Source organism: Talpa occidentalis, unplaced genomic scaffold (assembly GCF_014898055.3).
Source record: "Talpa occidentalis isolate TD23 unplaced genomic scaffold, MPIMG_talOcc4v2.1 talOcc4.10, whole genome shotgun sequence".
In the NCBI taxonomy this organism is placed as follows: domain Eukaryota; kingdom Metazoa; phylum Chordata; class Mammalia; order Eulipotyphla; family Talpidae; genus Talpa; species Talpa occidentalis.
The window spans coordinates 93,665,244-93,690,376 of record NW_023600993.1 but is presented as its reverse complement, the minus strand read 5'-3'; the positions used below and the strand labels follow the sequence as shown (position 1 = coordinate 93,690,376).

Below are 25,133 nucleotides of genomic sequence, written 5' to 3'. Positions count from 1 at the left end.
TTTAGAAGATGGGGTTGGAGAAGTGGTAAGTTGGATTTGCTTTTGTTTTGGTCTTTAAGGTTTTGGTATCCGAGAGCAAGCTATCTGATGAATGGTTCCCAGAAGTGTCTCTACTGCTTGGCTGTGACGTGTACTTAGAGATGACTGTGTTTTTGTTTGAGGAAAGCCATTAGGCTGTTTTGTTACAGAATGTTGTCTCTATAAAAGGTCACAAGCTACTTAATTATAGATGAGTCCTTAGTTGAGTCTTGTTTGGTCACACGTAAGATGTCTCCCTGCATTTCAAGGGATGTTAATGAAATTCTATAAGTTAAGTCTTAATCTAGTTGTTATTATTTAGCTTTTTAGGAGGCTTTGGTAAGTATGGTGAATTTGACCAACAACAAGAAACAACCTATTTTCAATGAAAAAAAAATTCATTATTTTAAAATCAAAGCTCTAGCTAGGATGGAAGGAACTTCAAAGATAGAGTCTACCTTCTTTCCTTCTTTTACTGGAATAGAAACTGATTTCAGAAAGAAGGAAATAATCACTGACGTTAATGTATCAGACACTTCTCTCTGGGTTCTGCGACTACCTTCTTCTCAGTGGACGCGACAGTTTAGATCACCTCCCTCATCCAGATCCCATTTTGAGTGAATTTAGTTCTTCCTTTGCATTTTTTATGAAAGATCCCTTTTAGGGCCTCCCCGGTGGCGCAGCGGTTGAGCGTTAGGTTGCGAAGCTGCCCGCAGCCTCTGCAGCGCCAGTTCAATCCCCGTCTGCTCCTGGCCACCGGAGGAGGGTCCCACATGGCGCGCAGACCTCTACTGCTGCTCCCCTTAGCAGTGTACCTCGGTCCTTCTGCCTGTTCTGTTTCCTACTCTGGCTCTGGTGAATTCTCTCACCCTCCTGTGCTTCTGACTGTACCCAGTGCTTGTATAAATAAATAAATCTTTAAAAAAAAAATTTAAAAAAAAAAAGATCCCTTTTATTAGTATGAAAGTACTCCTTTGCCTGTTAGTGTAGAGGAGAGTGTTTGTGTACAAATGTTTGCCTTTGGCTCACAGAGTTTTTTTCTGACTCCATGTGTTTGCGTGGTAGAAACGACGCTCAGGACGGCAAGTGAAACGCAGAAAATACAACGAGGACCTGGACTTCAAGGTGGTGGATGATGATGGGGAAACAATCGCTGTTCTCGGAGCTGGCCGGACATCTGCCCTCTCTGCTTCTACACTGGCTTGGCAGGCAGAGGTATAGCCTTTGTATTTGTGGCTTGCTTTAGCTCAACAGTCATTTGGCTTAGTTGATGGATTTGTTCTGTGACTCTGCTAAAGCATAAGTTAGATCATTCTAATTGTAGCTTATAACCTGCAGCTTATGGCTTCCACTGAAATTAGATTGATTCAGATCCTTACGGTGCTCAGCTCTGTGCTCACAGTCTATTTCACCAAACTTATTTTTTCAGATAAGTGACTTTTCCTTACTCATTGCTCCAGCCAAAAGACTTGCCATCCTTTACGGCCTTGAACTTAGAGGTCTTTCCTACATACTGGTCTTTCCCCATGTTGTTCCTTCTGGAAGGAATGCTCTTCACTACATGCTTTTCATGACTGGTTCACTGTCTTTTAAGTTTTACCTAAAATAGAATCTCTTCAGAGATTCTGACTCTTTCTTAAAGTAGTTCCCTGCCTCTCATCCTAATGACTCTCTATTTTACTCCTTGTTTGCTTTTTTCATAGCATTTACCACAACTTGTAATTGTGTTCTGGTTTCATTTTATTTCTTTATCTCTCCCGTTAGAATGTAAAAAAATCTGATGTATAGTAAATAAGTGTTCAGTGAATGAAAAATATGAGCTAGTAATTACAGTTCAAACTTGATTCGATAAATGCATATTGAGACCTCCCTGTGAGATCTGGTCCTAGGATACGAGGATGAGTATTGAGACATGACTCCCACCTCCAAGGAGCTCTGTCAGGGATCGGGGTTGGGGGGGGGGGGGCGGGGCGCCGCAGGGCTGTACTAATCCTGTGGCAAGTGTGGCCTTGGAAATGTGTGTTGGATACAGTGACTGCACTGCCGGAGTCGTGGGCAGGAAATGGGGATTTCAGGAGGGCCATTTTGCCATCAAGGAAAGCACAGAATCTGAATGTTGCTGCAGGTTGTTGTATAACAGATGCGCTTGACTGGAAAAGTGTGGGAGACGAGCCCTGAGTATCAGAAGGAGCCTCATTCACAGGGCCTTGGATGTCAGCTGAGGTAGACCCTTCACACTGTAAATGGAATGAGACGTAGGAACTATTGATGGGTTCAAGCAGAGAAGCAGGATGGTTATATTTACATTTTAGGAATTTCCTTCGGCACCAGTATCATGGAGGAAGAGGGTAGCATTAGGATCTGATACCCAGCTAGAGAGGAAGAGGAGGGGTAAGTGTTGAAAGGAATGGGGTCTATTCTAAGGAGCTTACAGAGAAGAAATTAGAAGCAAAAGAAGAAGCAGGCTGAGCTTGTAGGAGGGCATCTTTGCCAACAGCACATTCTGGAACACAGGCTGTCTGTTGTTATGGAGCCTTCATCGCTGACTTGGCAGATTCATGCTCTGCGTGTGCAACAGCAGCACAAATGCCTGCCCTTCCTCCAGGACGCTGCTTTAGCTTACTGAAGCTGACAGTACTTTATCCATTTAAACCACCTTACCACCAGCGTAAAGCATTTTCACATAATTTCACAATTTCTTTCTCTGTGTTTGCATGGGAAGTAGCTAGGAACAGAGGTCATAGTCCTTATTTTAACAAGAAGTAGGCACAGAATGACCATGTCAGAGTTGTCTAGCAGCAGTTGATCAGTGATTAGCCTGTAAGAGTTGATTTCATGTCACTTGCTAAGGGTTATCCAACTGATGAATATAGTACTTAATAGGAATGAAAATTTGATTATTGCTATTATAGTACTTTTCAAGCAAATGGTTAAGAATAGCTCTTGCAAGACTGCCATGAGGTGATGGGATTATATTGCTTTGTAATCGGTTTTCCTTTCTTGGAGCTTTTATGGTTGGTTTGGTAGTTAAAATACTGTAAGGGATTTTATTTTCTCTTACTAGTCATTTAGCCCAAGTCATTAACCATATTTCACATGATGCTATATGACTTCTCCCCTGGTACCTGAAGGGCAGCATTAGCTGATCTGACAGAAATAATTCAGGAAATTTTAAGTAACTTAACAATGCTCATTTTATTCTCTTAAGGGCACAACAGAGAGGGTTCATATATGTTGAAATGTAATGTAAGGTAGAATCTGAATTTGCACTTACCATGCCACAAAAATTGCTACTAAATTTAAGCAAGAAAGAGGCCTTGATAGTGTGTGGTTTGGGTGCTGATGTTCAGAAAGGCAGCTGTGTGGACCTGGCCTCTGTACCACAGGTCTGGCTCAGCATGCAGGTAAACTACACTGCCTGTGGGGGGATGAGCAGCTTTCAGAATTACTGTTCTATAGAGCCCTGGCTGCTGCAGAACCAAAACAGCTCCATTTGCATCTGTTTTATATGTTGGGCTTTCCTGGTGAGGTTTGAACAAAGATTTCTTTCCCAGGCTAAAGTGAAGTTGGAGAGCCATGGATTTCATCTGGGCTTCCAGACAATCCTTAAGGCATCCATTCGCACAGAATAATCAGTTGAAGAAGATGAGGATTTCTTATATCCTTCTCCTGAGGCCTTTATGAAGGCCTTTGTCTGCTTTTAGTTTGGGAACAGAGGGGTGTGGTGCTGGCCCTGCTGCCACCTCTCTGCCTTTCTGTGCAGTGTCTTATCAGCATGCTTAGTCCAGTTCTGTGGCTGCTGGCCCCTCTCCCAACTCAGACTGCAACCTGAGCAGTGGTTACCTAGTGGTGAGTTGTTGAAAACATGTTTACACATGATCATTATCCTTCAAGACTGGCATATTATTAAGGCATACTAGTTTGGAGTTTAGAGGACAGTCCCCTGACTTAGATATGGAGCTGAAAGTAAGTTTCCATACTAACTGTGACTCTGATTTCTTATTCTTTCTTGGTGAATTTTGGTCCTGGAAATGAGACACACTTTGAAGTTGCAATACATTTACAGTGAATGGACTTGCACAGATTTTGTCTCTTATAATTTGTGTGGTTTGTATGATTTTGTAATTTCGCCTTTTGGAATGAAAGTACTTAATTTGAATGGTGTTTGCCTGTGTCTTGCTCTGTGTCTTTGCACACAGTACTCTTTGCTTCATCTGTCTTCTGTGCCTGAGAAGCTGAACTCAATTCTACCTTTTTTTTTTCTTCTGTATCTTAGGCATGAAAGAATTTCAATAAAGTAGCATTTACATTAATTCCCAGGAAGCATTCAGATGAGAATTACTTGTGGCACTTTCCATCCTCTATATTTGGTGTTATAACTGTTGTGTTTATTATTCCCAAAGTCTAGAGTCAGCTGAAACCCTTGCACCATTTGTTTATAACTTGTGACTACAGGCAAACCTCACAAATATTGCCAGGTTTGGTACATGACCACCACAAGAAAGTGACTGTCTTAGTAAAGTGAGTCACATGAATTTTCTGGTTTCCCAGTGCATATAAAAGTTAGGTCTACACTATATGGTAGTCTGTTAAGTGTGCTGTAGCATTCATCTAGTACAAACAATGTGCATACCTTAGTTAACAAATACTTTATTTCCAAATATTGTTAACCCTGATCTGAGCCTTCAGTGAGTTGGCAGTCTTGTTGCTGGTGGGGAGTCTTGGCTCTATTGTTGATGGTCAGGGTAGGGTGGTGGTTGCTGAAGAGCAGCTATGGCTACCTCTTCAAATAAGACAGCTCTGAAGTTTGCTACCTCTGTCCACTCTTCCCTTCACAGAAGATGTCTTTGTACCCTGCAATACTGTTTGGTAACAATTTACAAACAGTAGACCTCTTCAAAATTGGAGTCAATCCTTTCAAACCCGGCCACTACTTTATCCAGGTGTAATATTCAAAATCCTTTGTTGTCACCTCAATAATGTATACAGCATCTTCACCACTAGACTCCATCTTACAAAACCTCATTCTTTGCTCATTCATAAGAATCATCTCTTCGGGCCTCCCCTGGTGGCGCAGCGGTTGAGTGCTGGGCTGCGTAGCTGCCCGCAGCCTCTGCAGCGCTGGTTCCATCCCTGGTTGCCGGCAAGGGTCCCACATGGCGTGCAGACCTCTCCTGCCGCCCGCTGCTCCCCTCAGCAGTGTACTTCGGTCCTTCTGCCTGTGCTGCTCCTCGCTCTGGCTCTGGTGAATCCTCTCACCCTCCCGCGCTTCTGACTGTACCCAGTGCTTGTATAAATAAATAAATAAATCTTAAAAAAAAAAAAAAAAAGAATCAACTCTTCATCCATTAAAGTTTTATCTTGAGATTCCAAGAATTCAGTCACATTTTAAATTCTAATTCTCTTGCTGTTTGCACCACATCTGCAGTTACTTCTTTCCGTGAGGTCTTCAACCTCTCAAAGTCATTCTTCAGGGTTGGAATCTACTTCTAAACTTTTGTTAATGTTTATTTTTTTCACATCTTTCTATGAGTCAAGAATGTCCTTAATGGCATCTAGAATGGTGGATTCTTTTCAGGAAGTTTTCAGTATAATTTGCCCAGATCCACCAGGGGAATCAATCACTGTCTATATAATAAGATTGGAAAGTTGAAGTTATTTCTTGATGCATAGGCTGCAGAATGAATGTTGTGTTATCAGTCATGAAAATAACAATCCCCTTGTACATCTCCATCACAGCTCTTGGGTGACCAGGTCCGATGTCAATGAGCAGTAAATACTTAGAAAAGAATCTTTTTTTTTTCTGAGTAACAGGTCTCAACAGAGGGCTTAAAATATTTAGTAAACCATGTTGTAAACAGATGTACTATCATTCAGTCTTCGTTGTTCTGCTTGTAGAGCACAGAGTAGCTTTGGTAACATCGTTCTTAAGGACCTAAGGACTTTTGGAATGGTAAATGAGCATGGTTGCTTGAACTTAAAGTCACCAGTTGCATTAACCCCTACCAAGAGAGTCAGCCTGTCCTTTAAAGCTTTGAAGCCAGGCATTGATTTCTTCTAGCTATGAAAGCCCTCCATGGCATCTTCTTCTATAAGGCTCTTTTATCTACATTGGAAATGTACTTAGTGTAGCTACCTCATTAGTGATCTCAGCTAGATCTTCAGCATAACTTGCTGTAGCTTCAAATCAGCACCTTCCATTTCACCTTGCACTTTTTATGTGTTGGGGACTGCTTCTTTCCTTAAACCTCATAAACCAGTCTCTGCTAGCTTCACATTTTACTTCTAGTTCCTTACCTCTGTCAGCCTTCATAGAACTGAAGAGAATTGGAGCCTTGCTCTGATTAGTCTTTGGCTTCTGGGAATATTGTGAATGGTTTGATCTTCTGTTTAGATCACTAACACTTTCTCCTTATCAATAGTATGCTTTGCATTCTTATCATTCATGTGTTCACTGGAGTAGCACTTTTAATTTCCTTCAAGAATTTTTCATTTACATTCACAATTTGGCTTACTGTTTGACACAAGAGCCCTGGCTTTGACCTCTCTCAACTTATGATAAGCCTTCCTCACTAATCATCTTTAGCTTTTGATTTAAAGTGAGGACTTTCTGTCATAGTTTCATTATTGTTGTGTCTCAAAAAACAAGGAGATCTGAAGAAAGGGAGAGAGATGGGGGAACGGCAGGTGACTAATGCTGTCAGAACACACATTTATTAAGTTCAGTCTTACATGAGCATAGTTTGTGGTGCCCCCAAACAGTTACATTGGTGGTATCAAAGATCACTGGTCACTGATCATTATAACAGATAGAATAGTGATGAAAAATGTCAACTTTTGCAGGGATCACCAAATATGACACGGAGACATGAGTGAAAACATGCTGTTGAAAAATTTGGTGCAAATCAATAGATTTGCTCATTATCTTCAGTTGTAAACCTTCAATTTATAAAAAGTGCAGTGTCTGCAAAGTGTAATGAAATAAAATGAGGTATGCCCGTATTCTAATTTGTCAATGCTTCTGCCGTCCTGTTCTGAATATTACTCCCTTCATCAGACTGTAACTTGTAAAACAAGTGTCATTTTTTAATTATCATAATTTTCACCTTACATACCAAGTACTTCATACTAGGTAGTAGCTAACATAAACACTTGCACTTAGTTGTGCTTATCATATCTTCATTTGATATTTTCGCTCCAGGATTAGAAAGATAAGATTGAGACTTTTTTTTTCTTTTTAGGCTCTTATTTTCTCTACTTTATACCAGTAAAAAGTATATTACTATTCCCACCCTCTCCCCTCAAACCCACTGTGGTATTCGTTTACCTCGCTCTCTAAGGCTCTTGAACCTGCAGGTGGACCTTTGTATAAGCTCGCATGACTTAGTACTTAGGTCCTGTCCACTTGGTGGATGGTATTGGTTCTTCCCATGTTTTCATTGGCAGAAGCCATTCCCCATGCTGCATTTTCCTTCATATTGTCCCTCGTATTTGTTTCTTCTTGGTTTCTGCTGCCACCCATTATCTGAGGCCAATTTTCAAATTATTGCAATATGTACTTGCATTGTTCCCTGCTACAATCCATTCTCAGACTATTTTTCTCATAATCTTGGGAAATTTCTGATATTTCTCAGTCTCCTGCTGGTGATTCTAAGGTGCTTGTTTCTTAACTCTTACATTAGATCAAAACTCATTTTTTTAAAAATGTGGCCAGTTCTGTTAACCCTCATTTCTTTTGACCCTTCATCCTGTATAATGTTTTAGATCTAATAGACTTGTACTTAGTTCCCCAGACCGGCATCCTACTTCCCATAGCTTCATTCCTTCATCCTTTGTGTTCATTTCAGCCTTCCTTTCTCTTTGCCATCCTTTTTTATGAACTACCATTCTTTAGGGCCTTCCTATAAACTTTACCTGTTCTATGAAACCCAAGCTCTTTGTCTTCTGCACTCTCATTGGACATAGGGTTTCTGTCTCACCAACTAACTTTTACCCTGGGGTGTTTCTAAGAAAAATATGTGTATTGTCTCTTCCCCAAATGAGTGTAAGCCCTCTGAGGCTGGGCATCTTGTTTAATGCCACTTCTGTTCCCTCTCTGGCACTTGGTCACTACTTGGTGACTTGAAAAGTGATTTGCTTCTTGCTAGAACCTCACCTTATGATTAATTAAAAAGAGGTACATCAAGTGATTTGTTAAGGTTTGGGTAAGTTGGGTTTAAATTTTTTCTTAAAATTTATTTTTAATTATATGAATCTGACATGAAAGTAACTGAATTAAAATGGTCTTCTTAGAAGGATAATTTGAGAAAATTCCAAGTAGTTAAGAACAGATGGCTGTTGTAGAAGGGTGTTTGGCAAGCAGATTTAGTTTATACTGTGTATATCTGTATACACTGAGTGTTTATACACACACGATCCTGCTTATGCACAATCTCTGTTTAGAAAAAAAGATCCTGATTTTCCAGTTTCCTCCCTACTTTGTTGTATGTTTTGGAAATACCATTCTTTTCCTTTTATTAGGATAGAATAAAAACCTACTTTTAGTATTTTGATAACCATTGATTTTTTTAACATGTTTATCCCTCTTCTTTAACCAGTCTCCTCGCCAAAATGAAAATTTATTTCAAATTTCTTCATTTTTATTTCAAAATTGTCTACAGTAAAGACTGTTTTAAGTCTATCGTCCCTTTAAAGCCCTATGCATTTCTCATCCGGGTATTAGCATTTCCTTAGATTCAGTCCTAGTTAAATTCTCTGAATAGCAATCAAAATTCTATAGTCAGAAATCATCTTTTTCTATTATTATTATTTTTTTTTTGGTAGGTAAGAATGAGAAACTATTTGAAGCAGTCTGGTAGTGAGAGAGGACATTTGCTATGTGTGTGGGTGCACACACATGTATGAATGCTTGCTTACTACTCTGGGAGTAGGTAAAAAAGATAGTTAGCAATTATGAAAGATTAATGCTGGCTAACAGATTTAGCTCAAATGTCACTTCATTTTTAAAGCCGCCTCTAATTTGCCCAAGTGCTCTGGCTTCTGTGTTCCTATAGCACTTGGTTTATACTACTTTTAATGTGCTGTATTGCAAAATCTCTTAATATTATTTATTCAAAAATATTTATGAGCGGGGCCTCCCTGGAGGCTCAGAGGGTTAAGCACTGCACTATGAAGCAGTCCGCAGCCTCTGTGCACAAGTTTAATCCCCAGCCAGCCAGGGAGCAACCCACATGGCGTAGCAGACCTCTCCTGACTCACCCGCTGCTCCCCTCAGCAATGTACTTTCGTCAGTCTGCCTGTTCTGTTCCCCATTCTGTCTCTGGTGAATCCTCTCACCCCCCACATCTCTGGCCTGTACCCCAGCTCTCGTATGCATAAATAAACAAATCTTTAAAAAATATATATATTTATGAGCACCTACTACACGCCAGGGACTGTTCGGAATACTAGAGATAACATCAAGAAACAGGCAGTAAAAACTCTGTCCTCGTGGAGAGAAACTACAACCAGTGGGAAGGAGGCCTGTAACAAATGCACAATCTCTGGATGACAGGCCAACATGCTAAGCTCAAAACTGCAAAGGGTAGGGAGAGACTGGCAATAAGTCACTGAGAGAGTCTGGCAACAAACCTGAAAATAAGAAAATTATGTATTATGTCATGGTGATAAGAGCAGGGGGAAAAATATCAGACGTAAGAAAGATAATTGGGCAGTTAGAGTTAACCTCACTATAAAAGTACAGTTTGAGTCAAGTATTACAGGACGTAGAGGAGGGAGGCAATCGTACAGGGAGTACATTTCAGGCAGAGGGAATAGGCCTATACTAGGTAAAACATGAGGTAGACGCATGCCTGCTATGTATGTGGAGCAGACAAGGATAACTGGAAGGTGGCAGATGAGATGGGAGACCTGGTATAGATCCTAGAGGGGTCTTCGTAGACTTCCAAAAGATCTTTGGCTGTACTCTGTTAGAAGAGAAGCCTTTTGGGCCTCCCCGGTGACGCAGCGGTTGAGCGCTGAGTTGCGAAGCTGCCCACCTCTGCGGTGCCGGTTTGATCCCCGGCTGCTCCCCGGCCACCGGAGGAGGGTCCCACATGGTGCGCAGACCTCTCCTGCCGCCCGCTGCTCCCCTCAGCAGTGTACTTCGGTCCTTCTGCCTGCTGTGCTCCCCGCTCTGGCTCTGGTGAATTCACTCACCCTCCCGCGCTTCTGACTGTACCCAGTGCATGTATAAACAAACAAACAAATAAATAAAACATGGCTCTATTTAAAAAAAATAAAAAAGAAGAGAAGCCTTTTAACAGTTTAAGCAAAAAAAGTGACATAATACAAAGGACCATTCTGAGTGTATTGAGAATAGGGAGTGGGACAAGAGTGGAAGCAGGGAGACTGGGGAGGGAGGCTGTTGGGAGTAATCTGGGTGAGAAATGAAGGTGGTTTGAACTTTGGTAGAAGCAGTCGAGGTGGTGAGAAATCACTGGATTCTGGACATATTTTGAAGGTAAAGCCAAGCATATTTCTTAAGTAAATAGTTAAGGTGTATAGAAAGAAAGAACTAAGAATTACACCAAAACCTAGAAAGTTTGAGTTCCTTTTAACTCAGATATGGGAAGACAGTAGCTACAGGGGGTAAATGTAGAGGATTGGCTGGAAGACTAGAAGTGTAGATTTTGAACATTTTCGGTATGAAAAATCTGAGATAGTCAAGTAAAGATAGCAAGTAACAGATATATGAGTACTTAATGAATGGAGAGGCTCTGAGCTCAATATGTAAATTTTAATCATTACAGCATAGCTATTATTTAAAACCACGAGACTGGACAAGATCATTAAGAGAATTAAGTGTAGATAGAGAAGAAAACCCTAAACATAGGCCCTGGGAAACTCCCGATATTAGAGGATTTCTTATGTAGTATTTCTACTTCAAAGTAAGTTGTAATAGATCATGGCTGTCCAATACCCATTGCAAAGAAAAAAAGAATGATGGATAGTACAAATTTCATAGAATGTATTTTTAAAGACATTAGATGGCTGTGGAAGCAACAAGAATTAGATGAACTAAAATTCCAGACAGTGAAGAGCTAGTCCTAAATGAGCTGACAGTTGTTGACTGTTTTATTCTCTGGTGCCATTCTGCAGTTCTGGGTGTGGACTGAGGATCAGGCTCAGCCCAGACAGGTTTAATAGAAATCGTCTGACCCTGCTGGTGATTGGTTATGCCAAGATGGTGAAATGTTTGGAAACTAAAGGAATCCCAAAGCAAGGAGCTTGTCTCCAGAGACTTGCTGAATTCTGGGGTAGCTTAAGAAGTTAGTGGCTCAACCAAAAGACAGGCTAGAAGATATGTCTCACAGTACTTAGGAGACAAAAATATCACTAAAGGGATGAGTCATTTTAGTGAATATTTTAACCTGCTTGGGAGAGGAAACTGCTGAACTCCAGATTCTCAGTCATTGACCTTGGACACTCAAGCTTAAGGTACACTTCAAAGTATGAGTTGGACTGACTCTTTCTAGAACAATAACCCAGCAGTCCTGATCCAACTCAATCCCTGTTGGAACAAAGGGATCAATCACCCACTCTGATTCTTTGCCCAAGAGGAAATACTCTTGGACTTTGGTAGGAAATATATGTGGTAGAAGATACTAATGTTGAAGCTGCTGAGTGAAGCTGCTAATGTTCTTTCATCTATAATATACAATATATAGTAAGAAAATTACTAGACATTTGGAGAGATTTGAAAATGTGACTAAAGATAAAAAGACTAAACATATAATAGAAGCAGACTCCAGATGGTCCAGATATGGGAAGTTAGCAAAGAGAAGTTCTAGAAAATTGATGCTGAGGAAAATATGAGTTAAAGACATTTTAAAGTGAAGGATTCCAAGAGAGAATGGGATCTATAAAGAGAATGACATCCACAGTTTAGAACTGTTCACTTTCTAAAATTCACAACACAGTGGATAAATTTTAAAAAACAGATTGGATACAGCAAAGATGAGATCAGTGACTTGAAAAAAGAGTAAAAGAAAATTTTCAATGCTAGAGCGTAGAGAGAAAAAAGGATGGAGAGAACAGAGCAAAGCATAGAGACATTTGGGGTGTAGTTAGAAGATCTAACCTTTATCTGATTGGAGTCCTAGAAGAATTGGAGCAGAGGAACATTTGAAGTTATAATTAATGACAATAAATCCCCATAAACTGATGGAAGATATCAGGAATTAGGTTCAAAGTCAGGTAACTCATAAGCAAATAAAATATGAAAAAGAAAACCATATGTAGCCATATCTTAAGCTGTAGAAAACCAGATTGAAAGAATATCTTAAAAGCCACTAGATAAAAACTAACAGCTAATATTATATTGAATGGTGCAATATTTAATGTTTTTCCTCTAAACTTGGGAGTAAGAAAAATATTTCACTATTACTTATATTCAGAAATATATTGGAGGTCCTAGCTACTCCAATAAGGAAAAAAAAAAAGTTTAAAGTTTAGAAAAGAAGAGATAAGACTCATTATTGGCAGACATTACTATTACTGTGGATATAGAAAATTCAACAGATTCTAAATATCATTAGAATTAACAGAATTATTAATAATAAATTAATATTGAATGATTAGATTTAAATTTTTTGTATGAAGACACTATACCAAAAATATCTGTTTTGTTTCTTTAAACTTAACATGAAATCAGAAAGGAAAATTGTAAAATTTTTAAATGTCATTTATAATAGCATCAAAGTATCAGAATACTGGAATACCTCTCAAAAGATATCTTAAGTTTTCTATATGGAAAACATTTCTGGAAAAATTTAAGTAAAAGCTAAATAAATGGAAATATTTATGACATACATGCATTCAATATTGTTAAACATTTTTATAATTCAGTCCTACTCAAAATCTAAGCAGCTTTTTTTTAATGGAAATTTATACAGATACACATAAAAACTTGCAAATGCAATCTTGTAAAAGAATAATGAAGTTGGAAGCCTTGCTGCAATCCAGACTTTATAATCAGGCTTCAGTAATAAAGTGACAGGGTAGTGTAGCCATGAGATCAGATAGACCAATGGAACAAAATAGAGCTACACTGCCCAGTATAGCTGCTACTAGCCACATGTGGCTATTAAGCACTCGGTATGTGGCTAATCCAAATTGAGATGTGTTGTAAGTATAGACACTGGATTTTAAAAAGATTTAGTATGAAAAATATGTGTATAATATTTCATTAATAATTTTACATTGTTTATGTACCGAAAAGGTAATATTTTAATATAGGTTTAAATGAAATATTAAAGTCAATTTTATGTTTGTTTTGACTGCTTTAACAAGACTTCTAGAAATTTTAGAACTACATATATGGCTTAATGAATAACCCTGGTGGAAGCAAAGATTCCTAAAACAGGACACAAAAATACATAAAAGGTTTGTAAAGTGGAGTATATAGTGCTCTATTCATCAAAAGACACTTTTACAGATTGAAAAGGCAAATCATAGGTCGGTAAAAGGACAGTTTTGAGAGTAAGCAAATGATGGCAGCTCTCCTGCCCACCTGTGCCCATGCAGATGTCTCCTTTTTTATATATTAAACCTGTTAAAAAAAAAAAAAAGAGAGAGAGTGTGAGTGACTTGAATAGGAACTTCACAAAGGGGATAGTATATGAAAAAGTGCTCAGTATCCTTAGTTACAAGGATATGTGAATTAAAGAAATAATACTGCAGATATGCTAGAATGACTAAGGTTTCAAAGACTGACAATATCAAATCACCTGGAACAACTCCTACGCATTACTGCTGGGTGTGAAAATTATTACAATCACTTTCGGAAGAAAATTGACAATATTTATTAAAACTAAATGAGTAATATACCTCATAATCTAATAAGTAATTTCACTCCTAGGTTTATAGCCAAGATAAATGAATGTGTTTGTCCCCCGAAAGACATACAGTTTATGTGAATATTGGAAGCAACCCAAATAATAGTAGAAAGGTTAAATAAATGGTGGTGTGTTTATACAATAAAATACTACACAGTAATACAGAAGAGTGAACCACATACTGTATGATTCCATTTACATGAAGTTTAATAGCAAAAGTAATCTACTCTGGTAGATATCTGAATAGTAGCTGCTTCTTAAAGGACACGAGGGTATTCCAGAATGCTGGAAATGTTTTATTACTTGGTCAGGATGGTACTCGTCTATGTACTCATGTGATGAGTACAAGTGTGCCCATGGAGCTATATGGGAGATCTCTGCATACTGTATGTGTGCCATACCTTGCACACTTGTAAAGCATCATGTTAACATGTCTGGTTGTTCCTTGATGGTGATGATTATAGTTCATTTGTTTTTGTAAGACCAGGTACATAAACATAAAAGGTCATCAATACATAGAAAAGAAATTTCGGAAAACAATAGATTAGGAAGTTAGTTTTGATTAGTTGTTTGATTAATCTAATATTTCTTAATCCAGCCCCATTTCTATTGTCTGCCCATTTGCTGTAGTCATAATTCTTTTGATCTCAAGGTTAGGGGTAGTGATCTTTGAACTCAACAGAGCACATCTAACTTTAGCCCTTTTCTGTTAACTATCCTGACAGTATATGGTGGTCTAGTATGTGATGGTTTGAGTGTATGACAGAGAGGGAGACTTTATTAAATGATAGAGATTGATAGTAATAGCTGTCTCCAGATTTAGGGCCTTGATGGCTTTATTTCCTCATGCATTTCCTTCTATCTAGTTTTTCCTCTTCCATGATATTTAGCATTCAACAAATAGTTACATAGCTAGTAGGTAAGTGGCTACATCAGCAACTAAAACAAATAGGGACCCCTGCCCTCAAAAGGTTTACACTGTCATTGGAGAAGACTGTCAGTCAGCTGTAAACTTCCTCTTTTCCTTTTCCTACTTGTGCCTAAGAATCAGTCAGAACAAACACTTAAACAGAAAAACAAAGGCTCAGTTTGCTTACCCACCCCTTCTCTCTGTTGTACAGTAGAGACAGTTCACTTGCCTTCTTGAGCCATGGAAAAAACCTGTCATTTTGGATTAACTTCAGCATGGCACCTAGTGGAGCACTTTGTGTCTGGAGGAGCGTAATACATATTTGTAACCTCTGGGAGCGTCAGTCAGTGCCTGCTGATTTCCATACATCTTTTCTACCATTTGTCATCATGTTTTGTGTTTTTTTGTTTGTTTCCTAAGCGATCATTTTCTAGGGAAAGCTTGGTTTAAGATCTTAGAAAATGTAATGTGTTCTGTTGTGGTATAACTTGGGACAATTGAAGCCCAGAATGGGTAGACTGAAGACAGTGATTTGCAACATAAATCATCCTTTCCAAAGGGAGAAGAAACCCAGAATAGTGAATTTGACTTAGGGTTGTGGTGATGAATGTCTTTTCAAAAGTCTCATAGTGTGATAAATCCTAGATCTGGAAAAGCGAAATAGTGCAAATGAAACCATTGAAATAAAATTGTTCAAATGTTGTCCTAGAAAGAGTGCACAGAGTACTCTGACTTAAGCATCTCTTTTAAAGTTTGTTGTTTTGATGCAGATTTTTTTTAAAAAAAGCATATACTCTGTAGAAAGAGATTTTGTAGAGATTAGGAACCTAAAAATGTCAGTGTGTATTGGGGTTAGGAGGGAGTAAGTTAATTTTTTTCATTTGGAATTTGTATTGGAAGGATGATGAGTAAAAACAATTCATTTCCTGGTACAAAGGGGAAAGATGGGACAATTCTATAGAGAATAATTATACCTTGCATTTGTATAGTGCTTACTGTTAAAAAATTGTTTTTCTATACCTTTTTATCTTCACAGTGACCTAGTGATCTATGTATTTTTAACTCTTGTTTTAATAGATTTGGAATCTAAGAGGTGTTGACATTACCCACATTAGTAGGCATTAGGGTTGGGGCCTTGTGATTCGAAGGCTCCCAGGCTTTTATGTTCTGCCTCTATGAAGATTTTATGTAGCAACATGTAGTCAGTTTTGGCAGAGAAGGGTTGTCTTTAGACCAATTTTAGTGGTACTAAAGGCAGGTCTGAAATCAAGAGTCTGAAAAGCAGAATTAATTCACTACTCATGTGAGTAGGAAAGGTGGTTGTACCCACAGAGTGGGGTGTTTGTGATCTTTGATCACTCTGGGCTGATTTGAGGAAGAACTTGGTACTCACTTGTGGACAAGTGGATGAAGTAGTGCCTGTTCTAAGAGAATTATTTCTTGGGTTCTGTGGCGTTACTAATTTTCTTTCTTTCTAACCTCTATCTTCAGGAGCCTCCAGAAGATGATGCAAACATCATTGAGAAGATCCTGGCATCTAAGACTGTCCAGGAGGTTGGTGGCTTGTGTTTCTTGCTTGTATATCACTAGCACAGATTACAGTCTCTTTGAAGAGTTGTTGGACTAGAGACCTGGAATTGTTCTCTTTGCTGGAGTGCTAGCTAGACAGGAATATCTCCTGGCTAGTCAACAGTTATTTTTACTTCCATGGAAAATTTGAGGCATAAAATTTTTAAATGTTTGGGTCTGGCCCAAACTGAATTTTTTCTTCATTGTGATCCCCATGTAAGGTGCTTAACCCTTTATTGCTGTAGACCATTCGTAATCACCAGAGGACCAGGAAAGGCAGTGGACAGAGAGTTCTAATGAAAACTTGGTGTATGTATGTATGTGTGTGTGTGTGAGAGAGAGATGAGTAGAGGGGGGTGTGGTTATTTAGACATCAGAACCATTGTGGGGATCCCCTCGAGAAAATTTCTGGAGTGAAAGGGTATGTTGTTGCTGCTGAAAGAATAGTTTTACCTTTACTTCATGTATCCATGAGAGTAAACTTTCTTCTTTTGAGAGTGAACACTGCTAATGTTTCAGGGTGACAGTGGGGGGAGATGCCAGAGATACATTTCTTGGCTGCCACACCAGGCGCTCAACCTGACACCTCTCAGAGCCCTGGTTCCACTAGGTTTTATCAGCTGAATGCTCTCCCTGCCTGGACCTTGGAATGATACCATGTGGAGCAATCTTTTTACCTGATAGCCATTGAAATACCTGGTCAATAGCTATCAGAAAAGACTTTGGAAAATAAAAAGCCTCAAGAAATCCAACTAAAACTAGTCAGTGGTGTTGATTTACCTGTTTACTTTGGTATGTCATGGTGACCTGTGGGGATCTGAGTTGTTAACTGTCGTTGGTTACAGGTTCACCCAGGAGAACCCCCATTTGACTTGGAGCTGTTCTACGTTAAGTATAGAAATTTGTACGTCTATTTTGTGCATTATTTGTATTTTTATTTTATATATTACTGAAACTTCTTTTCCCGTGTCATGTTATCTCCTATATCTTTTAAGAGTGGCCCTTAATGCAAAACCATAGATCTTGGCTGAGTCAAGCTCATTGTAGGTGGTAGTACTCAATATTGGCTGCACAGTCAGCAGGAGCCCTCCTGGAGCCTTTGCTCCAGTTGACTCAGACTTTGGGATTAGGGTCCAAGGGTAGATATTTCTTAAAAACTCCCTTCCTCTGCTCCCAGCCTACTTTGCTAATGTGTGTTGATGACTGATGGCTACTTATGTCTGTCTTCCCTCTGTTCTGAGCCTCTCTCCGTAGAAGCTGCAGTGATAGGTTGCTTGGAACTGCTGCATCATTTTGTTTTCTGTTTTTGCTCTTATGGGAGAGAAGGCCTTTTAAAGCCCAGTCTTAAGCAGCTTCACAAAAAACTGCTCATTTGCGTCTTCATTAGACGGTCACCGTGTTATTTGAAACACCTGAAAGCGCTGATCGCTGCTGGTGGTGTGTATTCTCATGGCTCGTGTGTCTCTGGGCAGCTCCTACCTGCACTGCAAGTGGGCAACCATGGAGGAACTGGAGAAGGACCCCCGGATTGCACAGAAGATCAAGCGCTTCCGCAACAAGCAGGCCCAGACCAAGCACCTCTTCACCGAGGTAAGGCGCGTTCGCTGCTTTGGCCGCTGCTTTCCTTGTTAACATGGGGTTTAAGTTTCTTGAAGTCTAGTATCGATCTGTTGCTCAAGTCAGATTGCCAAGTGGTCGCTGATTTCTAATCAAATGGGTCACATTTCAGCCAAGGAAAGCAGGTTACTCACTGGGGGTGAGTCAACCTAGATTAACAACCCATCAGAATTTTTTTTCTCTTCTCCTCTCCTTAAAAGAGCAAATCCAGAAAGACTTAGAAGTTTGAATGTAAAAGTAAAAGCAAAGCTCACAGTTGTTGAAAATAAATTAGTTTATATAAACTTGGGGATTTCTAGGTATGGTATTTACAGCACGAGGAAGGATGCATAGATTTAGATACTGAACCAATCTGTTGTGTCTTATACTTGAAAAAATACTTCAGGTCAATTTGAAAGTAAATTATTAGGAAAAGTATGTATACATTATGTACATGGAATTTTTTCTGATTATATACTTTCACACACACACAGCATACATTTTCTTATCCATTATGGGACCTTCCTATATATTTACATACACACAATGTTACATATACACAGATACATATGACAGATAGCTCTAATAACTCATAAGAGATGCTCTTATAACTCAGTAAGAAGAACACAAAATTCCAAATACAAAAAAAAAAAAAAATTAAATAAATGAATAGGAAATTCAGAAAGGGGGGAAAATGTGGTCATTAACTACAGAAATGTCATCAGTTATACTGGTAGTCACAGAAATGCAAGTTGAAATGGAAGTTGTCTAGTTATTACTTATCAAAGCTTATTATTTGAAGACTTTAAAATGTCTGCTGTCTATTGCTGATCAGAGTGTAGGAAAGATACCCTCTCATATATCCCTATATGGGAGCATGACTTAGTAGGACCAGTCAGAAGCGCAGTATGGAAATAGACATTAAAAGTCCAGAAATTTTCCTCTTTTGTCCCAGCAATTCTGTCATTTATTTTAAGGAAACTATCAAGTCTTTCTGCAAAGACTTAGCTACGATGCAGTCATTTATATTGGTGAAGAATTGAAGACAGACAAAATGTTAGATCATAGGCATTTGTTAAATACAGTACATCTCATAGAAAAGAATGCTGTGCAACTAGTAAAAATGATATTGGAAAATAATTACTAATGATATAGAAGTTTAATGTTGTAAACTATTATTAGTTGAAAATGTGGGGCTCTTGCAGTATATGGGACAGTTCCATTTGTGGGGTGAGGGAGATGCATGCAGGAGAAAAGAAGCCACCATATGGCGTAGTGGTTGAGCGCTGGGTTGCGATGCTGCCCGCAGCCTCTGCGGCGCCGGTTCGATCCCCAGCTGCTCCCCGGCCACCGGAGGAGGGTCCCACATGGCACGCAGACCTCTCCTGCCGCCCGCTGCTCCCCTCAGCAGTGTGCTTCGGTCCTTCTGCCTGCTGTGCTCCCCGCTCTGGCTCTGGTGAATTCTCTCACCCTCCCACGCTTCTGACTGTACCCAGTGCATGTATAAACAAAACAAACAAACAAACAAACAAATAAATAAAGCATGCCTCTATTAAAAAAAAAAATTTAAAAATAAAAAAAAAAAAGAAGCCACCATAGAAATGAATAGAAAATATCTTGAATATATAGGAAAATGTTGACATTTTCTCCAGTTGATGTGAATATGGTGATTTTTATCTTATTTTTTTAAATATGTAATTTTTCCATTTTATCTGAATAAGTTGTAAGAAAAAGGAGCAATAAAAATTATTCTTAAAATGTAGTCACAAGTACTAGACCTTAAGAGTGCACTCAGATACCATTAAATTATAGTAAATTGGGACACATGCTTAGCAATTCATTATTCATGTTGTACTCCTTTTCCTCAAGTGACAAAAAAATTATTTTAGGATAATGTCAATAAGCATTCTACTTGTGTTCCAGTATGGACTTTTTAGCCTTAATGTTTGATCCTAGCACGTTCTGTGATTGTTTTAATGCCTGTGAGAATTGTTCATCATGGCATTATTCCTCTAATAGAGAACTAAGGAAAGAAAGGTGACAACTAGAATTAGAAAAACCATCTTGAAGGCCTGTTGGATATTCTCCCTCTATTCTTGGAACATTTTGTTCGCACCTCTATTTTAGCAAGTATTTGCAGTGTAGTAACTTGTTTACATGTCTGTTTCTTCCATTTTAAGCCCTGCGAGACAGAGAGGGCCCATGTCTTCCTCATATTTCTATCCCTAGTACGAAGCAAAGGGTCAGTGCTCAGTAATTATTTGGCTGTCCTCAGGTAAGGGAGGAGGCTTTGCCTGATACTGTTCCCCTACTTCAGACCCTTCAGCACTCCCCATTTTCTTGGAATAAATTCCAAACCCCTTCATATAGCCCCGAGTATCTGTTTTCTAATTTATTCCCAAGGAAGTGGATTTCTTTGGTTGGGACTAGAGAGAGGAAACTGTTAGGGTATATAAAAATAACGTAACAGGAGTTCATACTCTTGTGGGAAGGAAAGGCTTCTGGAACAAAGATTGGAGGACACCATCAGGTGAGTTGGCATAATAGTGAGCAGGTTCTGTAATAGTGTTTTCGGTCTTGATCTGTTCAACGTTTCTGTTGACAAGCTGGCTAAATAATATTCTTGTAAAATAAACAATAGCTTCATTTTGAGTAGACTTTCTTCATAGCCATTATTCCTAACTGCTTTTGGAGGTAGCCAGGGCACATGTTAGGGAAACTTAGCTTTGAGAGGCTGCGTATTCCACATGCCACAGGCATGCGGCCTTCTGACTAAATCCTGACCCCTTCTGAAAACCAGACAGTTCAGGTTTACCTGAACAGGGCTAAGATGAATGGAATATAATGGCAATAAATGAATGTAATGCCATTTATATTTTTAAAATCTTTACAACTTACGAGTGCAGAAAATGACTAGTTAGCAGTTGCAGGGGAAAAAAGATATTTTCAGTTTAATTACAAGTTTATTGTGAGCCAAGAGTACTGTGTGGTTGCTTAAAATGTAACACTAATCTGTAGCAATAGAATAGTCCTGTGCCTGACTCTTTTCATTATATAGTACTAGGAGCCCCAGCTCCAGCCCTAACTACCAGGGTGCAGGCTCTAACCATACCTCCTTATACTGTTAGGTGGCCTTGGGTCACTTGCAAGGCCTTAGATTCAGTATCCTCATCTGTGTAAAGGGGAACTCCTGGTGCTGTTAACCTTAAAGAATACCTGTGAGGATTCATTGGCTCAGTGTTTATGGAAGTATTTAGCATGCACCCTGGCTGACAGTCACTATTCCATAAATGTTAGCTCTCTCCATCATTGAGGGATCTGGGAACATAGCACCTGAAAAACTGTTGAACACCTGGGGTTTGTAACCCAGATAGGGAGATGTTGAAGAACTAACACAGAGAAAAGAAAATCAGCTTAGTTATTGCTGCAGAGGAAGCAGTTCACAGCAATGAGTCACAGTTACAGAAGGAAAGTAAGCTAATTTAACAGTAATGACTAAGAACATGGTGCTTCTACTGAGCAGGCAGAAGTGAAGCCATCTTGGCAGTGGGTCAGGTCTTAGAGGACAGTAAACTCCTGAATATGAGGATAATGGAATCTGAGGTGGATTGGCCGGGGGTGCTATAAAAAGTATTCCTGTGTTGACTAAATGCCCCTAAAGTTCCTTCTAGCCTAGGGACCAGCAAGACCATTCTAGCAGTCTAGGAGGAGAGCTTATGACCTGGATGAATGTTCCAGTTCACACAGCTCTGTGGCCTTGGTCACATTACTTATTTATCCTCTCCTTGTCAGTTTCCTGATTTGTAAAGTAATTATAGCACCTACTCTATAAAGCAGTTTTGAGACTTAAATGAAAGTACTTAGCATATCTCCAGACATGCATTAAATATTTCTAAATGTTACTTACCACAGTTTTATAAGTACATTTTTTGAAGTATAATGTACATAAAGATAAATAAACCATAAGTGTACAGCTCGATGAACACACCTGTGTAAGCACTACCTAGATGAGGAACTAGATCACAATTAGTACACTGGAAGCTCCTCATGCCTCCTCCATGGTAGCTATTATAGCTGGTATTAAGAAAAATCAGAATTCCAAGTTTCCGAGGGTGTTCTTTGAAACACATGGTGGTGTGGTTGATGCCTTTAAATTTAGTCATGGAGAGCAGGATTCGGGGACAGTGAAGAAATGTCTGTGTGCGACTTTTATTTCTCAAGTGAACCCTTTCATTCCTTGTTACCTGATGGGGCTCAGAGTGGAGGGATCGCTGAAAGTTTCATCATTGGATTTTGGATTTGAGAGATGAACGGGGGACACTTCTTAACTCTTCTCTGTTTACATTAGCCTGATGAAGACTTGTTCAACCCAGACTACGTAGAAGTTGATCGCATCTTGGAAGTGGCCCACACCAAGGATGCAGAAACAGGAGAGGTGGGCATTTGATTCTTAACTCATACTTTCCCTTCTTACCTCATATTTTCCTTGTTTTGTTATCATTTGGTTTTTATTTTAATGGCATTCACATGTTGTATTGTAGGGTGGGTTTTCAGACAGTAACCAGAATATGGTTCATTTAATCTAAAGAAAAAATATACATGTATCTCCTGTTTTCCCCCAGGAGGTGACTCATTACCTGGTGAAGTGGTGCTCGCTGCCTTATGAGGAAAGCACGTGGGAGCTGGAAGAAGATGTGGATCCTGCAAAAGTTAAAGAATTCGAATCTCTTCAAGTTCTCCCTGAAATTAAAAATGTGGTAATGTGTCATATTCTTTTGAGCATTTTTAGGAACTTGGCAATCCTGGGTGTTGCACCTGAGTGGTTTCTTTGGTATCTTACCTCTGGCTGCTCCCCATTGAACCTGTAGTTCAGGGTGTTTTTCTACCAAAATCAAACTTTGCTAGTGCTCAGGTCAGTAAGATAGAAGGTGTGAGAATGCCTGCCATGGCATAGAAGCTCAATAAATTCTTAGTATCTTTTCTTGTTTCTTATTTATATTTCTTGCTCTGTCACTGATCTCTCGCCTTTACTCAACTGGAATGTTGTTTAAGCAAAAAGCTGTGCTTTATATTTATAGGCTTCTCAGAAAGAACGTAGGATTATTACCACCAGCCTACAAAAATTTCCCATGGTATCTGTCATGTAGTTGTACATAGAGTATCAATGAAAAGAAGGTATATTTGGAATAAAGAATGAGTAAGATGTAACTTATGTGGGAAAAGAGTCGGTTGTTAAAAGAGCATGGCTGGGCCTCCCTGGTGGCGCAGCGGTTGAGCGCTGGGTTGCGAAGCTGCCCGCAGCCTCTGCGGCGCCGGTTCGATCCCCGGCTGCTCCCCGGCCACCGGAGGAGGGTCCCACATGGCTCCTGCCGCCCGCTGCTCCCCTCAGCAGTGTACTTCGGTCCTTCTGCCTGCTCTGCTCCCCGCTCTGGCTCTGGTGAATTCTCTCACCCTCCCGCGCTTCTGACTGTACCCAGAGCATGTATAAACAAAAACAAACAAACAAATAAATAAATAAACAAACATGCCTCTAAAAAAAAAAAAAAGCATGGCTATCTGCTGGAATGATCAGTTTCTGTTTTTAAAAAAAATCACCATTTTTATGTAAAAACTCTTATTAGTATTACTTGTTACTTTTTACATCACTGGAATGTTAGGAATCAGAAGACAGAGCTCAACATTGACCTTAGATCCCTGTAAAAGTCCATTTAAAAGGACTATTTTGGTTTTTTGTTTGGCATATAAAGTATGTCTTGACATGTAGACTGTAACTGGATATTTACATCATTAATAGTACTTTGTCTATATGATTGATTTTCCTTTTAACCCTCTCCTTTAACTGTTGTCTTTTTTTTTTTTTAAACTCAATTTGTTAGTCATTTATCACGCATCTGCTGTAGGTTGAGTTTTGTATGAGCTATAGGAAAGATGGTACAGGTCCTGCCCCCAGGAGCTCTCAGTCTAATGGAAGAGACACTTGTGTACATGGACAAATATGGCACCAGTCTATTTGGGATGGGTGACAGTGCGAGACAAACCAGTGTGGAAGCAGAATAGAGAGAATTTCACTGTGAAGCTAATAGTAAGTTGTAATCTAGAAGTAATCAGGAGTCTTACTCACTCAGCCTTATTTTCTCAAACTGACTACATGCACTTGGCAGCATGTGGGTTCTCAAGTGTTTTCAGACAGTATCACTTTTCCTTTATGGTTGGGCTGTTGTGATGCTGCTGTCCTCATCTCTCAGTGATCCATGGTATCCTTTCGCATTTCTCTTTTTGTTTATAACTTATTTGTTCTCCTTTAAAATGCACATTTTGAAATTTTATTGCAAAAATTCTAAATTGGGGGCCTCCCTGGTGGTGCAAGGGGTTAAGCACCGCACTATGAAGCAATCCGCAGCCTCTGCAGCACAAGTTCAATCCCCGCCTGGCCAGGGAGAAACCGACATGGCTCAGCAGACCTCTCCTGTCTCACCCGCTGCTCCCCTCAGCAGTGTATTTCACTGTCTGTCTGTTCTGTTCCCCGCTCTGTCTCTGATGGATCCTCTCACCCCCCTCATCTCTGGCCTGTACCCCAGCTCTTGTATGCATAAATAAATAAATCTTTAAAAAAAAATTCTAAATTGGAATGGTAACTGAAAATATAATTAAAGCTCTCTAATCTTAAGAACTGGTTCTAACTAGTATGTTACCTGAATATTTTTTTAAGGGATCTTATTCTGGGCTTTGAAGTTTACATATGGCCCCCCACCAGTCTTTTTTTTTTTTTTTTTTTTTTTTTGAAAACTCTTTTTTTTCCAAGACTTATTTTATTTTATTTTTATTTATTTATTTATACAAGCACTGGGTACAGTCAGAAGCGCGGGAGGGTGAGAGAATTCACCAGAGCCAGAGCAGGGAGCAGAGCAGGCAGAAGGACCGAAGTACACTGCTGAGGGGAGCAGCGGGCGGCAGGAGAGGTCTGAGCGCCACGCGGGACCCTCCTCTGGTGGCCGGGGAGCAGCCGGGGATCGAACCGGCGCTGCAGAGGCCGCGGGCAGCTTCGCAACCCAGCGCTCAACCGCTGCGCCACCGGGGAGGGCACCAGTCTTCATGAACAACATTCTATTCTTGAAAGCATTTTGGTAAAATTTGGTTACTTATAGGTAAAAAACAATTTGAGA

The 25,133-nt window shown here is 39.5% G+C and overlaps 1 protein-coding gene across 4 annotated transcripts in view; it reads left to right on the top strand.

Annotated features, from left to right (window-relative positions):
- Positions 1–25,133, top strand: part of CHD6 (chromodomain helicase DNA binding protein 6) — a 189,447-nt gene that overhangs the window by 80,228 nt on the left and 84,086 nt on the right. For all 4 annotated transcript variants that reach the window (XM_054697659.1, XM_054697669.1, XM_037498908.2 and 1 more), the window contains 6 exons: positions 1,084–1,233; positions 16,297–16,359; positions 17,220–17,278; positions 17,847–17,964; positions 22,319–22,405; positions 22,593–22,727. In XM_054697659.1, coding sequence (XP_054553634.1) covers positions 1,084–1,233; positions 16,297–16,359; positions 17,220–17,278; positions 17,847–17,964; positions 22,319–22,405; positions 22,593–22,727 — 612 coding nt within the window. The remainder of the gene's footprint in view (positions 1–1,083; positions 1,234–16,296; positions 16,360–17,219; positions 17,279–17,846; positions 17,965–22,318; positions 22,406–22,592; positions 22,728–25,133) is intronic.